This window comes from Athene noctua, chromosome 4, assembly GCF_965140245.1.
Source record: "Athene noctua chromosome 4, bAthNoc1.hap1.1, whole genome shotgun sequence".
Lineage (NCBI taxonomy): Eukaryota > Metazoa > Chordata > Aves > Strigiformes > Strigidae > Athene > Athene noctua.
This window is the reverse complement of record NC_134040.1, coordinates 80,645,852-80,663,325: the sequence shown is the minus strand read 5'-3', so window position 1 is coordinate 80,663,325 and position 17,474 is coordinate 80,645,852. Positions and strand designations below refer to the sequence as shown.

Here is a 17,474-nt window from a genome sequence, read left to right as displayed (position 1 = left end):
TTCATAACACATTTTAAAAATACAGTTAACATAATACAATCAAGTAGTGCTCTCTTATAGCCACTGCATATTAATTATTTAGAATCTTTTTTCTATGAGCCTACCTGATTGAAAACATTCATTTCCATCAGAAAGAAGGCCAGAACTAAACAAAATTATTTTAATAGGTACTTTTACTTAACACAATTAGATAGTTGCACAATTCTTGTCACAATACAGACTAAACACTTAGTTTAAATCAAGCAAGACAAGGAGACTTGTATGCAGCAATACACAGTTTCACATAATAAAGTTTCTGCCTGCTGCCCCCAGTAATGAAATAAGGAGATAGCCAGAATATTTCAAGTAGTTGAGTAAAAAATTTATCTCCTGCCAGCCCAAACATAGTTGCTTATTGAACATATAAACTTATTCCATTGCTGTGAAAGTAGTGAGTCTTTTTCAGTCTGCATTTTATTTTTAGTTTGAAAAGGATTATGAGAGAGTTATGTTAGTGACTTCACGAGATACAACCACTCAATTGCTTTTGATTCCCTGACATACTTCAATTGTGACAGAAAACTACAGGTGATAAACTCTTGCATCTATTTTATCTGGATTTCTTTGGGTCAGAAATTAAAAACGCTAGTGCAAAAATGTTTCCATCTCAACACATCCTTTCCTTAGAATTATTTGATCTGAATAGGGTCTTGATAATATCAAATATAAAAAAAGGAATGATGGGCTTTACAGCAGACAAACGGTTAAAAAATAATCTGGCTTCACTGTATTTGTGAGAAGTTTCAAAACCAAGACCTCCTGAAACAGAAAAGGCCTCTTATTTATATTGAGGAAACAGTAGATAAGATATTCTGCTGATTTGGGGGAGATTTTCAGCAAAAGTTCAAACGAAGGTTCAATGGAGCACCCCATTCCTGAACACTTATGGTGGTAACAGTAACAACAGAGAAACCTGAGCGGAGGAAAAGTCAATAACTTGAGCGCAGAGAAGGAGTTATTGTCAAAGCCAGCCTTCCGTCATGTACTCAGATCATGATTCCTATTACAGTCATGGGATGGTAAGTACACAGAAAAGTTGTGAGGCAGCATTAGCGGAAATATCCTTAAAACCTCTTAAAAAGGGAGAGAGGAGAGGGGAAGGCAAGAGAGAAAATACAAATAAAAAGTCAACCAAGGAAAGACAGGATTAGGTATGACTTTTTTTCAAAATTATTTCATTTGATACAACGCCTTGGAAACGCCAAATGTCAAATTTAAAGCAACCTTTTACCTCATTGTTCTTTTTTACTAGACTGCTCTTGATTAACTCTAATACATTTTCCTGTGAGTATTAATTAATCAGCACTGTGATTTATTCCAAAAATTGGAATGGGTCTGGTAGGGTCTTTGACTCAACAGCCTTGAACAATGTATCTAAAGTTCCATCTATAGGTCTGAAAAATTCCATCTGTGCAAGTTGTATATAGATGAATCAGCACAAGCATTTATTACCGGCTACATCTGCTTTCAAGGTACAAATAGATCTGACTCCATTGGCTAGTTGAAAAATCTCCATGAAACATGCAAAAATTACCTGGTACAATTGTAAGTTTGAACACCTTAACTGAGTGTCATCTCTGTAGCTTTCATAGTACCTTTTCTGAAAGTGAAAATATTTTTTTCTTTCTCTCTCATGCATCATTTGTTGAACTCTACCCCGTCTACCTCACCAATATACTTTCTCTTCTCCCTGTGTAAAACCTACTTGGCAAATATGTCTTTCTATTCATTTTGAAGTAAAGCAAGGGTAAGCTTTTCTGTACTTAAAGAAACTGGTTAGGAGTTGAGCCTAGGTGTCATACAAGTTTTATTATACAGCTTCAGCTTCTGAGACACTAGCTTTATAAAAATTGTCAATACAAAATAATAATACAGGAGAATTTTATTTTAAGGGCAATTCATGCCTGAAGGTATGCTCTATAACTTACTGTAGGTAAGCAGTGATGTTGCAATTGCAAACAGAAAAGGACACAATATATTTCTTGTGTCTGACATATTTATATATGCTTATGATGTGAAAATGGGATATATGGATATTGATTCTTACTTAGATACTATTTTGATATGTGCTTTTATTTTACAGACATTGACCTTTATGTGATACCATTTATATAAGGGAATTTTTCCACATATTCAGAAAGATACAATATTGGTCTGAATGAACACTTCCACAGTGTTCATTATTTGGCTAATTTACATAGTAATAGCCCTGGCTGATGTGCCATAACAGTACTAAAGATAGAGAGGTATAGAGTACTAGAGATAGTATAGAGCCTAGAGCTTAAATATGACATAGCTTTGTTATGGAGGATGATGTGTTATATTGATCTTGGACATTTTGTGAGGTTTTTAATGATTTTAATGATATTTAAAATACAGAACTTTGCAAAAAACAAGAGTAAAGAAGTCAGCAAATCATGTTCCCTATGTTTATAACCGAGAGAAGTACAAGTTTCGTAAGTGCTGAAAGAGTAAGAGAAAAAACAAGTTGTCAGATCTCATCCAGTAATACAGAACACACGGGACAATGAGAACAAGTAAACAGGTTTTATGTTGAATATATATATATATATATATTAGTCCTTTTATTCAGAAATTTTGTTGTGGTAACACAATACCTTTGCATATACCAGAAAAGAAATGTCACAACTCTATGGCAATGTCATGATTTAAGCTCAGAGGGCAACTGAGCACCATGTAGCTGCTTGCTCACTCTTTTCCCCTGGTGGGATAGGGAAGGAGAAATAAAACAAAAAACTTGAGGATAGAGACAAGGATAGGGAGGGATGATTAACCCATTATGGTCACAAGCAAAAGACAGACTCAACTTGGGAAGAAAGAGCATCAATTCACTTTGAACATCACCACCACCAACACTAATTTACCAATCAAATCAGAGTAGGATAGTAAGAAATAACAACCACATCTTTAAAACACCTTCCTCCCACCCCTCCTTTCTTCCCAGTCTCAACTTTGCTCCCGATTTCTCTACTTCATACCCCCCACCAGCACAGCTGGGAAGGGCATGGACTTTGCGGTCAGTTTGTCACATGTTGTCTCTGCTGCTCCTTCCTCCTCAGGGGGAGGACTCCTCACACTCTTCCCCTGCTCCAGCATGGCGTCCCTCCCACAGGAGACAGTCATTCACGAACTTCTCCAACAAGAATCCTTCCCACGGGCTGCAGCTTTTCATGAACTGCTCCAGTATGGGTGCCTTCTGTGGGCTGCAGTCCTCCCAGTAAGAGACTGCTCCTGCGCCAGCTTCCCAGAGTCCCGGCCCTCAGGCACAGGCATCTGCTCCAGTGCGGGGTCCGCCATGGCTGCGGGTGGGCACCTGCTCCACCACGGACTCCCACAGGCTGCAGAGGGACAGGCTGCCCTCTCACCATGGGCTTCAGGGGGGCCTGTGCTCCGGCACACCTGCCCCCCTCCCCAACGCCTTTCTTCCCCTGACCGTGGTGTTTACATGGGTATTTCCCTCACCACTCCTCCTCCTCTGCAGATTCCCCTTCTTAAACACATTATCACAGAGGCACTACCACCATCAATAATAGGCTTAGCCTTGGCCAGAGGTGGGTCTGACTTGGAGCGAGGGAAGCTTCTAGCAGCTTCTCACAGGATCCACCACTGTAGCCCCTCCCCGGCTGTCAAAATCCCACCACACACAAACCAAATACAGACAAGGATTGTGATGGAAACCCCAGTTGGGTAGAGTGGATAGACCAAGACCCTTCTCTTACACCTAGCTTCCAAAAAGGATAGGAAAATACTTTCAAACACAGGAAAAGTAGATTTTGCTAACTTTTAAAGTCGAAGATTTGACTTCTCAAATGACAAAAAAGCCACAGTGATGAGGTAAGTCAGAAAACAAAAAGAGTTCATAAATTATTCTTTCCCTTCCCACTGTGCTGTTGCAGAGGGGATTCTTGTTTCACATGCTGGATTCATTTCAGATAGATAAGTAACATTTTCAGAAGTAAAAAATTGCCCCCCAAAACTCATGAAGCCAGTTTTCTTTCCATCATCCCTGACAGATAGCTGTCTATCAGCTTTCTGTTCCTTCCAGAGAACTCACCTTAAAGCAGAGACTCTCATTTCCTTGCTGTGACACTGTGCTTGAACTAGACAGCTAAAAGGAAAGGGGACTTCTTGTCACGTTGAGCACCTCCTGTTTGTTACTCAGGTATTCAGGCACTTGCAAGATCCAATCATCATTCATTGAACTCAGATTCTTTTAATTGATTTAATTTGGATTTTGATTAAAACTATGGAGAAGAACACCATGTAAACGAAGAGGGTGCTTTTACACATATTCCAAGGTCATCCAGGTTTTTAACTATTTGGATTTGCAAATCCTAAACCAAACCATAATCTAAGATCAATTAAAGCCAGAGGAATAAGCGATACCGCTTAAATAAATATGAAGTTTATGACATTGCAGATGCCAGCTTAATTAAAATCTCTTTGAGCCCTACAGTACACTGAAGTCAATTGGGCTCTAGACTTATATGCTATATATATATATATATATATTTTAGTGCTATAAATTTATAAGCTATACATCTAAAGCTAGTCTTTATAAAAGGACCAATGACCACAACCTGTGCTTCAAAAAATCAAAATACCAGCCTACACAGCTTAAAAAGGAAAAAAGTTTACTCACCATTATAGCCTAGCCCTTTCCTGATCTTTTTGAACACTTTAATTGTTCTTTGATTATTTAAATCTAAATTCAAAAGTTCGTCATGTTATAGGCATGAGACTGAACTGATGCCTTTCTGCCTTGAGCTCTGTGGATTTGAACTCAGTAGTGCAGTCCAAGCACTGCTCAGTAGGAAGATAACACCTAATGGAGGAGCAGACACCCTACCTTGCTCAGCCAGACAAGACAAAAAGCCCTGCAGATCTCCATAACATCATCATTCCACCCTAGGGAATATCGAAGATAAGTGGGATGTTTCACTTTTGTTTGGGGGGCACTGGCATAACCCACTACCCTAATTTCAACTGAAAATTTTAATCAAAATACCAGTACTGTCCATAACACTGCAGCTGGTTCTGTTCCAGTCCACCAGTATGGCATAGAGTAGGATAAACGCCATGAAAGGAAACTTACCTTATATTTTTTTATTATTTATTATGTGGATTTAAAGTAATCTATTCGACTAGCCCTCAGCCTAAGATGGATTGGTGAAGAAAAGTGTGATGTGGGAAAGTGTCTCATTTCTGAAAGGAAGCTAAAATACTTGTCAAATGTTGACACACAGAGGTAATCCGTAAGATCAAAATGTTGTAAATATGAGGCTGTCTAGCACACTCCTGTTTGGAGAATGCATTTCTCATTCCTGCTTCTTGAAAAAAAAATATAAATCACTCTTTTCCAGATCAGCTGCCTCTACCAGTTTAAAGGCTCAGAAAATAACTACTCAAATATTTTTGTGTTTTCCCCTCATTAGTACCTGAAGAACTAGTTGTACCTAGAAACAAAAAATAATCTTTTGTTTTAATTTTTTTTCCTCTGTAGGTTTGTCCCAAGTTTTCTTTACTGTTGCATATGTGTGTATTTAACACATATCCACAAATAGCTGCAGTTTGTTGGTTTAATGATTGAATCACCTCAGTAAACTCCTTTTTAGGTTCACAGGGTGCACAATGGATTGTCAAGTAGCTGAGATTGTTTAGCATTTCATTATACTGATGTTGATATATGACTATTATTTTGACATTGCTGCCTTGAAAGTCTTGAAAAGCACTGTGAAAGGGTACCTAATCAAACAGTCAGTGATATTTTACACCGTAAGAAACCTCTAGGGTAAAAGAAAGTCAATAAAAATAATTAAACTATGAAAAGTTAACTATTTTTGCTCAAATGCTGTCAGATAAAGAGATACATGCAAAGGCAATCCTAAAGATTTTCAGGGGTTTTGCAAAAGTTTGGTTTGGGTATAAAAATGCCAGCACTCTCTCAAATGTGTATCTCATACAAAATGCCCCCTTGTCCCCTCTAAAAGGGGGTGGTTGCAGAAGTGGACAGCTGTGGTTCAACCTAAATTTTCAGAGAGTAGGCAAGAATAGCCAGAAAGGCTGAATTGTTTTTATTCCCCAGGTCTGCGTTTACAAGAGAGGAAACAAAATAGTGGTAAAGGAGTATACATCTTTAACTCTAGGCCAAGGAGAAGACGATTACCAAGTATTTGGGAGTTGTGTTGTTTTGTTTTCCAAAGGCTACAACTAATTGAGATGCCGAGGACTTCTTCCCCAAGTGCTGTCATAAGACATTGGGGCCAGATGAGGAAAAGGAGAATGGCTGGAGCAGAGCTTCTGCTCATCAGCCTCCTCTCTGTGTAAACGTGATTCAGATAGGGTGCAGGTTTTGTGCTAGCTTTTTGTACTGTAGAGAATTTTATTCTTCTTGTAAAACCAATGTCAGATCAGTTCATATTTAACTGATGGAGAACTTGCTTGAAACTGTGCCTGACCCCATTACTGAGAAGATGTATTTGCCCTCTGCCACAGAGGCTCAATGTTTATGGGCCCTTGATCGCCCCTGAGTCACAGGCTGCTATTGTGTTCAGAAGTGCTTTTTCTGAAACTGCACTTGGTGCAGCAATTGCAGCTGTTTTGCCCTCATAAAGACCAAGCCATAATTATCCTCGCCTTTGCCATCTCTGAGCCGGTGCAATTCAAAGTGCCAGTTTCAACCTTTAAATCTTTATGTAGCTCAGGTCCCTACAATTTGAAATTAACTTCTCTTTTCTAAAATGGGAGCTGAGAGATCAGTCCAAAGTACTTGAGATATCATTCCCCATATGCATACCTGGGGCTGGGAGCAGGAAAATTTCTTTGGAGGGCACTTGACTTCAAGCACTTCCGATCTATTGACTTACCCTGTTGATTTATCAGATCCTGTTTGTTAAATATATAGCAAACAAGAATTGAGATGTAGGAGGCTAGGTTTCGAGGTAGATTCGTGAGAAGAGTGTTAGTGTCATAAGGCCTTACAGGGAGATGATGATGAAGATGATTATGCGGGAATATAATTTCTGATTGTCTTACTATTTTCTGACAAGAGTTCTCTAACACAACCGCTTGCTGGCACTCTGATACCAGATTTCTATTTTAGTTTTGGGGAAATAATTCCAAAGTTGAACGATCCATGTTTCTCTTAAAAGAAAACTATCTAATGCAGAGAACTAATTTTTTTTATTGACAGCTGAGCTAAAACTTGTTTCAGTTTAGCTAGTTTCATAAGAACAAGGATATGTTAATAGATGACGGGTAGCACTGAATGTATTTTGCTACAACGGTTATAAGACTGGAAGTTTTTCAGAGCAGTGCATGGTGCCCTAGACACCGAGGTGTGATTTCAAGCATTCTCTTTTGCACCTTCCCTGTAGGTTAGCAAAATGCAACAGAATATATTAATTTTCTTTAGGATAACATATCAGAAGGATACCCTGGGAAGATTAATCTTTAAATGTGACAGTCAACAATGATTATAGCAGCTTTATTGACAGTATTTCCAAGAACAAAAATCAAAGAGCAGAGAAAACATGAAATAAAAATGGAATATTCAGTAACTATCAGAATTACTTTGTCAATATTATTCATGATGTTAGAAACCTGGTTTAGGAGGTAAAACAATATATATCAAGAAGACTTATGAATACACTTGCCTGGACATCTTGGCTCCAACACTTTATCTGAAGTGCTAAGCACCATTACCCACCGTTGGAGAGTGACAGCATATCCCTTTATTCTTCATCTAAAGTACTAACTGTCAGCATAGCATGGATATAGCAGGAAATCCAAATCACAAGCCCCTGGTTTTTTGTTATCTTCACCAAATACTTTTGAGAGATGCTCCTGTCACTCTTACAGGAGGTTAGTGCAATTAACCACCACCGCACATCTCCAGGCATTGAGAATTAAAGTTTAGACAAAAGTTTAAACAATCTGCTGGTCTGGCCTTTGATTACTTAACACAGCAATCATGACCATGAATCTGAAAGACAGCAAATTTTATACTCCAATATCACGAAATCTTTGCAATTGCATGGAGTAGAAGTATGGTTTACGTTTGTTTCTAACCCTTAACTATAATGCCTTTAAAGTACTTTTAGCTCTCCTCTGGAATGCTATTTTCAGTGCAGCTTACTTTATGAAGATCACTTTGAAGCAGTTTTCACAGAAGGAAAGATCATTTGGCCCAGTGGCACTTGGATAAGGACTTAGTATAATTCCACTTAGGGCCTTCAAAAAGTAACTCTGAGACACTAAGTAAATCAATCAGCTGCGTCTGTTGTGGAAATCTACAAGGCCAGAGAATTTTGACATTAAACTTTCCAGACAGGTTCATTCAGAGTGATCATTCCCAGGCTGAACTGGCTGGTATTTTTACACTGCAGTTTGTATCTGTTCTTCCTGACACAGAATGTACCGCATGCTCACTTGGCTGATAGATTTTAGTGGTGTATCTTATAGGAAATAATGACTCAATGTCTTCAGAAGTCAATTTGACTTCTGGAGGAAGGTCACGACTTTAAGGTCCTTTGGGATAAATGGTGTCATAAAAGAATATTTTACATTCTGAGAATCTCAGAGTGCTTTACAAATTTAGTGTTACGCTATCTCTCTCAGATAAATAACTTTTAAAGCATTTTCTGTAGTTTTCCCCAAATTTTACAAATCCCACTAATCAGGAACTACTCAGGTCCCTGCTTTCAGCTGATCCCTGCCGCTTAGCAGTGCCGCCTCGCCCGAGCTTTGTCCAGGAGGAGTAATTGTTTGGGTGTTACTTTGAATGAGGGAGAACCACACTATAAATATGCCTTGCTTGGTTATGCTTTACTATTTTTGAGAAGGAGCTGTCATTTTGGTTTTATGGGGGGAATGGGAGGCAGAAAAATGTGCTATGCCTTGAAAAATACAGCTCCCCTGAAGAAAAGAAAAAGGGAAGGAAGAAGAAAAAGAAGAGGAGGGAGAAGGGGGAAAAAATGAAAAAAAGGAAAAATGAGAAAAGATTTTTAAAAGAACAAAAAAAAAAAAAAAAGGAGAGGTGGGGAGAACTATTCTAGTCGTAACGTGGCGGGGGGAAGAGTGGGAGATCCCCGTGCTTAGCCGCCTTGGAGCCACCCGGTTATTTCAGCGGCTCTCCCCGCGGAGGAGGCGGCTTTCAGCGCTGCCGCGGAGCGCCCGCAGCTGCGCGGGGGGGAGCGGCGTCCCGCCGAGCCGAGGGCGCTGCGGCGGCGGAGCCAGCGGGGCCCCGAACCGGCGGCGGCCGCGGGAGGGGGCCGGGGGCAGCGGGGGTGCGCAGGACACAGCGCCTCGCCTCGCCTGGCCTGCGGGCGGGCTCCGCGCGGAGCCGCGGAGAGGTGCGCGCTGCTGCCGCCGCCGCGCTCCGCTGCAGCGGTGGGGAGAGGGAGGGGGCGGTGCTGCCGCGAGCGGGGTCCGAGAGGGACGGACGGGGTGCGAAAAAAGAAGAGGGAGAGGGAGGGAGGGAGGGAGGCGGGGGAAGGAAGGAGGGAGGGAGAGAGGGAGGGAATCAGCGATCCGGCGCAGCTTCCCCACTCTCACTCTCTCCGCTGCTGCAACTCCTCAACTCTGCCCGTTCTTTGCCTGGACATGCCTTAAGAAAGTTGGATCTCTCCCCCCGTTTCGCCTTACCTTTTTTTTTTTTTCTTTCTTTCTTTTTTTTTTTTTTTCTTTTTCCTTCTCCCCGTCTATTTTTCCTTCCCACCCTCGTTCAAGTTTACAGCAGCGGATGGGTCAGAGCCGACATGCCGCACTGTGGCGATGGGGCCGGGCGCCGCGCTGGCTGCGCGCCGGGGCCGCGCTGAGCGCCGGGGCCGCGGCGGAGTTCCCGCTCTAGAGGTGTGTGGGCACCGGCGCATCGCTCGCTTCTTCTCCAAAAGACAAAAAAGAAAAGGGTGAGGAAGCGTGCGGAGATGAACCGAGCTGGAGCGGACTTTGGGAGAAGAGCGCCGAGTCCAGCTGGTCTGGTGAGTTCTTTGTTTGATGAGTTTATTCGCAGGGTGCTCAGAGGGATGATTCCCATGAGAGTTTTGGTGCTCTCGTTTGCTGCGTTATTGCAAATACTCAGGTTTTCGCTTCAACACGCAGTTTATAACTATGTAACGCGTGTACGTTCCTGTATATATCCGTACGTATATGCGCACACCGGCTTTACCCGAGGCTGCGCGTACCTGGGGCTGAGGGCACCCCCCGCTATACCGCCGCCTTCGCGGGGAGAGCGGCACGCAGAGGGTCCCCGACCCCGACCCGCCGCCGGGGCCGGGCTGGGCGCCGCGTGTTGCCGCCTCCGCTCCGCTCCGCGCCGCTCCGCCGTCCCCGCCGCCCGTGCGCTGTGGCGCGGCGCCCCCTGCCCGGCCGCCGCGGAACTGCGCCCCCGCCCCCCAGTCCCCGTCCCCGCCGGTGCCGGCCGGGGGCTGCCGGGGCGGCCCCGGGAGGGGGCGGGGGCGCGGCGGAGCCTCCCGCCTGCGGGCCGGGGAACCTGCAAGACGGCGCTTTCTGAAAGGGGCCGGCTTTGTCTGATCTGCAGCCCCGGGCGCGCCAGGCTTTGGTTAGAGAAGGGCCCCCTGCGCAGCTGGCTTTATTTATTTATGTGGCTAATAAAAGACGTGGCGAGGCTAACGCGCCGTAAACGCGCCCCCGCCGGGTTCTGCCGCCCGCGGCCCGGCTTCGCCGTGAGCCCGCTGGGTCGGGATTCCCCAGGCAAACGCCTGATCGTAGTTAAGCGCGATCACTTATTAATGAGCGGGGAATCCTCCGAGGACCACTTGCGACTATTAATCTTTAACGTAGGGCAGGGCCGAACAGGCATCCCTTCGGCATGACTCCCGCAGGGCAAGCGCCTCCCCGCCTGAGGTAGCCCGTACCCGCTCCCCGAGCTGCGGGATGGTGGTCGCCGCCGCCACCGTGCTCCCCTGGCTGTCCCCGGCCCCCCACACGTTACCCCCGCCGCTGCTTTTCCCGGCGCTACTCCTTAAAACCGTGGCGGGGAGCCGCGGCCGCCGGCAGCCGGTTTTGGCCCCCGCTGCCAGACCTCCCTCCGCACGGCCGGGAAGCGGCGGCTGCCCAGCCCAGCCCAGGGCCCGAGGCTGGGGGGCGTGAGGCCAAGCCCGCCGGCGCGGCCCGGGGGCGGCCGCCCGTCCGCGCCCCCTCCCGCTCGCCGCACGGGGGAGCGGCCGCCGAGGCGCTGCGGTCGCCGCAGGGCGGCCCTCGCTGCCACCCGTGCGAGCGGGGGCCGCGGGGCTTGTCCCGGGTACCCGCTGCTCCCCGGACGGCAGAGCCCCCCCATCGAAGACCGCCTGTCCCCGTTGTCTCTGACGGTCTCCCTCGCCGTCCCCGTAAAAGACTGCCCGGCAGCAGCTTTCTGAAGTTTGAGTAGCCTCTCCGAGGAAGGACTTCGTCACTCGCGAAGCCGCCCGGCGTCCCCGGACCGGCACCCCGCTCCCTGCCGCCCCGGTGCGGCTGGAGCGGGGCGAGCGCCGCGGCGGCGAGGGGTACCCCCCATCCCGGCACCGCTGGCGTCCCCACGAGCGTCGGGCCGGCGGGAGGAACAGCCTGAGCCGTGTGTCGCCCTGCCCGCAGCTCCCCCCCCGCGGTTCGTCCTGCCCCGGCGGAGGCGGGCCGCGCCGCTCCCGCGCCCGCGGAGCGCCGCAGAAACGAGTTCCGGAGGGGCGGCCGTCCAGCGCCGCGGAGGAATACGGCGGCGGGGGGCGCCGACGCCCGAACGGGGCGGAGGGGCACTGGCGAGGCGCGCCGGCCGCCGAGGAGGAAAGGGGGAGCGGCGCGGCGGGCACCATGCGGGGCTGGCCCCGGCCCGCGCCCCCGGCCCGCAGGCAGTGAGCTGCGGAGAGGTGAGGGGGGAGCGGCGGGGGGCCGGTATGGGATAGCCGGGAGAGTTGGGAGAAGTTCTGATGTCGGGGGAGGGCGGGGAGGGGGCGGCGCGGGCCCCTCGGAAGTGGCGGCCGTGAGGTGAGGCCGGGAGCGCGCCGAGGCCGCCCGGAGGCGCTGGGCGAGCGGCCGCCTCGTGCCGCGGGGCCGGCGGGAAGGGGCTGCGGAGCGGCGCCGGCCCCCCTTCCTCCTCCTCCTCCTCCTCCTCCTCCTCCTCCTCCTCCTCCTCCTCCTCCTCCTCCTCCCCCCCCATGCCCTGGCGCCCCGCTGCACCCGCACCCCCCCCCCCGTCCCGCGGCTGCGGCGGAGCTCTGAGAGCCGGCGAGGTTTGAACCGGCAGGTCGCTCCTAAGTTGCGTCGAGGTAGAGGGGTGGCGGGGATCCTCCCCCCTGGAGGCAAGGTGTCTTCGGGCGCGTCTGATGGGCCACCGCGAACTTAATTCCCCGGTAAGCCGGCAGGGGCGGTTCGCGGCGAGCCACATACCTCGGGGTGACTTTCTTCCTTTGTTTGCACTTGAACTCCGCGTCCCTCGTTGCGTTCCTCGCCGGATTCCTCGGAAAGATAAAGGGCAGCGCCCGCAAGGACGCGGCGTTGGGCAGCGGCTCTCCGGGAGATCCCGGCGGAATGCCTCGGCCGGCCGCGGCTCCTTCTTTCCTCCCTCTTTACGGCAGGTGAAACAAAACAAAGCTTTGTTTGAAAGGTGTGCATGTTAATGTCTCGGTGCCAGTAAGTGACGGTGTGTCTTGCTGATGATAATATCCCCCGGTGGTAAACTTTTTTTTTTTTCGGAAACGCATTAATACATTACAAACGCTGCCTTCTCACAGCAGGTTTTCCTACGGCTTAAACTACTTGCATGCAAGTTGTTTCTAGGTAGTTATATGGGAAATGTTACTTATATTCTACCACCTATTGCTGCCTTTCTGTAAAAGGAAAGAATGCTGTGTAAAGGACGTGTATTTCCTATTGTCTAAGCATGTGGAAATACTCTGCTATTTAGTAAGTAAAATACCTTACTTCAACTCTGAAGAGTATTTCATTTTCAAGTTTTTGTTCTCTGAGAAATCCTAAAATCTCACTTCTAAGAGACTGGAAGGCGAGCTTTAGTAGTATTCCCAGTAGTAGGATAGTCTCCTGCTTCTTATAACTTAGCACGTGAAAGATCTTTCTGTGGCTGAATTATCACTGCTGTCAGTGCAAGTAAGCACTTAAAATGCTCAAAGATTTACATCTTCTATATTTTTTTAAGTTTAAAACTGAGTTCAAGCGCAGTAAAACTATTTTTGTCCTCTCAAGCTTTAAGGTGCCATGTTAAATTTTGATCAAACTCTCATTCACAGAGATAGGAGGTCTGCTTTTCCTTGCACAGCTGGTGAGTTCAGTATTAGATACACTAATAAGTAACTGCTAGACAGATAAATAGTCAAAATTCTCTGTGTGAAACTTTCTGTCATTCTGGATTCAGAATCTGTGTGTTGTTTGAATACAGCTGCCGCATTTTCCTTTTAACAGCAACGATCTCAAAAGCATACATCAAAGTATCTCGTGAGATTAAGTCATAATGTAGAGAATACGAGTATAAAATTTACTGGACTTTAGTCACAAGTTGAAACTGTTATGTTAATCTCTGCGACAACGTACATTTTTTGAATAACTTACCAGCTTTACTAAAGTAACGTTACCATACGCTTTCATCATGTGTTAATTTTCTAAATACCAAAACAGACAGACACCCTCCCTCCCAAAAAAACAAAAAATATTGTTAAGTTTTTGATTGGAAACTTAAACATACTGGAAGAGGTAAATTTGATTTTTTTTTTTTTTTCCTCTAATCAGACTACATAAATAATTGCATTTAAACAATTGAAAGAGTAGATGTACGATTAGTACAGCCCACAAAGCTACACAGTCTCTCCTAGACTTCTACAATAGGAAGCCTGTCATGACAGTTTAGTTACTGCAGTGATAACTTTTCACAGTGCATGTCAAAAGGCATCAGTTGTGTATGATCAATATTGATCTTTAAAGGAAATAAGTGATGTTTCGATTGGTGGAGGCATTTTAGTGTTAATGTTACAAATGAAGCAAGCTGGTGGGTGCACGTATGGGGGGAAGCCCCCGCTATGTTTGTGATCTCAGTAGACGAGCATTATAGAAACAGCACTAAAGAACCTCTTTTAATCCTCAAAATGCTCTTTGTGTCCCTAGAGTGGTGTAACAGGCCATAATCACAGAGTCTCTAACAGAGTTCTGCTAATGTAAATGATGTAACTTAGTCTTACAGTAGGTCTTTCTGGGCTGAACTGGCAGATCTGGTATGTAGAAAAAGGGTAGCAATATGACTGAGACTCACTGCAACTTGGGCTGTGTGGTCTGATGATTAAGGTTATTTTTCAGTGACGTTTGATTGCTGGGGGAGTAAATCTCTCGGTGTGTGCTCCCTGTTGTTACACTATGTAGAAGATAAGCTTGTCGTTTTGTTAGCTTGCTTAGCATTGAGATTGCCATTTACCAAATACTGTGTTTTTTGCCTAAAACTTTAAAATCTCAAACTATAAACTTTGAAGTCAAGCTACTCTAAACATACTGCTAAGAGAGTCTTTTATACAAAGGCTATCTTATTCAAATCATCTTCATTTGTAAGTTATCAATTTGAGGTCCATTTCCTCAAACCTTTTATCTGAGGATAGTTGATATTTCAAAGTCAGGTTAGTATTTTTTCCCATATACAAATTATCTTAACAGTATCGATGTGTTAATTGTTTTGTTAATGTTGTAAGTAAGTAGTAAAACTGTCTTATGTATCCCAGCACTGAATATGCATCTAAATAAAAATGACTTGGATATGCCTATAAATAAATACTATCCAAATAGTAATTCCAAATAGGAAATCAAAGACTGTTTGAAAGTAGCTTCTCAGAATGAATATGGTGTGCACTTTTTAAACCTAGGGCTATGATGTTTTGTTAAGCAAACAGTTGCCTTATGTGTTGCAAATGGATGCAGAAAACCCTAAACTGGTCATATTCCAAAAATAATAAAAATTTTAGGAGTTCAAAGTGTAGCCTTTGGCTAAAAATGTTTCTGAAATTCAGTCATTCTGGCTCACTGTAACAAGCCATCAGAGTTCATACCTAACACATTATCACTTTATCTTAACACTTTCATACTTGCCCTTAGTAGTTAACTGCCTTTACAACTGGCATGGTTTAATACTTTAGATATTTATCAAAATTATGTTGATTTTTTTTTTGATAATCCTGGATCAACATTTTCTAGTTTTCTGGTATCTCTGTAAATTCACAGATTCATCTAGGTTGGAAAAGATCATCCAGTCCAACTGTTAACCTGACAGTTCCCAACTACACCAGATCCCTCAGCACTATGTCAACCCGACTCTTAAACACCTCCAGGGATGGGGACTCCACCACCTCCCTGGGCAGCCCATTCCAACCCCTAACAGCCCGTTCTGTAAAGAAATGATTTCTAATATCCAGTCTAAACTTTCCTTGGTGCAACTTGAGGCCATTACCTCTTGTCGCTTATTACTTGAGAGGCTCATCCCCAGCTCTCTGCACCCTCCTTTCAGGCAGCTGTAGAGGGGATGAGGTCTCCCCTCAGCCTCCTCTTCTCCAGACTAAACCCCCCGTTTCCTCAGCCTCTCCCCGTACGACCTGTGCTCCAGACCCTGCCCCAGCTCTGTTGCCCTTCTCTGGACACGCTCGAGTCATTCAATGGCCTTTTTGTAGTGAGGGGCCCAAAACTGAACACAGGAATCGAGGGGCGGCCTCACCAGTGCCGAGCCCAGGTCTCAGATCCCTTCCCTGTCCCTGCTGGCCACGCTATTGCTGACACAAGCCAGGATGCCATTGGCCTCCTTGGCCCCCTGGGCACACTGCTGGCTCCTGTTCAGCCGGCTGTCAATCACCCCCCAGGTCCCTCTCTGACTGGCCGCTCTCCAGCCACTCCTCCCCAAGCCTGTGGCGCTGCTGGGGGTTGTTGTGGCCCAAGGGCAGCCCCCAGCATTTGCCCTCAGTGAAACTCCCCCAGTTGGGCTCAGCCCATGGCTCCAGCCTGTCCAGGTCTCTCTGCAGAGCCTCCCTACCCTCGAGCAGATCAACACTCCCACCCAACTGGGTGTCATCTGCAAACTGACTGAGGGTGCACTCGATCCCCTCGTCTAGATCATCAGTAAAGATGTTAAACAGGAGTGGCCCCAACACCGAGCCCTGGGGGACACCACTCGTGACCGGCCACCAACTGGATTTAACTCCGTTCACAACAACTCTTTGGGCCTGACTGTCCAGCCAGTTTTTTATCCAGCAAAGTCTGTGCCCATTCATGCCACGAGCAGCCAGTTTCACCAGGAAAATGATGTGGGAAATTATGATGAGATGGAAAATATATTGTGCAACAAAAATGACCATCTTGTTTTTATCTGACATGGTTAACTGTTCTGTTGAGAGACGCTCTTAAACTTCTGATTGTGACTCAGCAAACCTTAGAAGTTCCTGCTGGGGAATGGCTTCTCTTCCCCATAGTTGGATCATCATGTGTCGTAGGCTGCCTGTGGCCAGTTCTCAGTGGACTCCACTTGAAATTATTGCAGAAGAGCAGGAAAAAGTGCTTAAGGTATTATGGCACAGAAAAATATTTACCGTAATAGTTAAACCTACACATGTATTCACCTTGAATTTTAATGAGAAGTTTGGATATCTTAATACCATCTAATATATTGTAGCGTGCTACGTGTTGTGTCTAATGTGCCTGAGATGTGAGGAACAAATGGTAAAAGATACAGACAGGTACAATGTTTTGCTGAGTGAATACACCGCTTCAGACGGCTTGTTATAGGCAGTGAGTTACAGGATGCCATAGCATCAGAGGTGAAGCTGGGTTTTGGACGTCAGAAGAAATTTAAAAAAAAAAAAAGAAAAAATCCTAGTGTAATTGAATGAGAAAAGAGAGGAAGATCTGGTCGTTAGATAGCTTTTGATAATAGACAGCTTCCAAAATTCCAGCAAGATGAAATAAAAGAATCTGTTTCTGTTGATAACTTAAAAATTATGTAATGATTTCGTAACGTGTCTTATGGAACAGTCTGATGGCCTCTTAAATTGCTCGGAAGTATCGATATCAGTTATTTCTATTGCAGGGTTTTGGTTGGTGGCTGGTTTGTTGATTTTTTTTTTTAAATATAAAATGTTCATTTACTTGGCAGTATGTTAGGAGGATGAAGCCTTGGAGATCCAAGTGTCTCGTTCTGGAAATAAACAATCATAGCCTCAAAGTAGACAGGGGAGGAATAATATTGTTAACTCATTGAAATGGTGGCTCTTCCAACCTCACACTCATTTGCCTTCTCAACCTTTCCTTCATCTGTCGTTAAGACCTTTTAAGTAGTGGTTCCAGCTAGTGACTTACTTTTGAAAGCTCACACAATTTTTATTGTTTGCTCATTCACATTTTAGTGTTTGCTGTGGTTATAGCTTTAATCATGTAACTTAATTGCTAGA

At 45.5% G+C, this 17,474-nt stretch overlaps 1 protein-coding gene across 9 annotated transcripts in view; it reads left to right on the top strand.

Moving 5' to 3' along the window:
• Positions 1 to 9,533: 9,533 nt before the first annotated feature.
• The window catches only part of FAT1 (FAT atypical cadherin 1), a 112,425-nt gene continuing 104,484 nt past the window's right edge, over positions 9,534 to 17,474 (top strand). For 7 of the 9 annotated variants that reach the window (XR_012633618.1, XR_012633617.1, XM_074905869.1 and 4 more), the window contains exon 1: positions 9,534 to 10,040. Coding sequence is in view for 6 of the 9 variants with exons in the window: in XM_074905869.1 (XP_074761970.1) it covers positions 9,987 to 10,040 (54 nt within the window). In the remaining 3 variants the exon portion in view is untranslated. Of the gene's footprint in view, positions 10,041 to 11,831; positions 11,922 to 12,320; positions 12,405 to 17,474 lie in introns of those variants that run through there. The other 2 variants (XM_074905870.1, XM_074905865.1) reach the window with 2 other exon arrangements.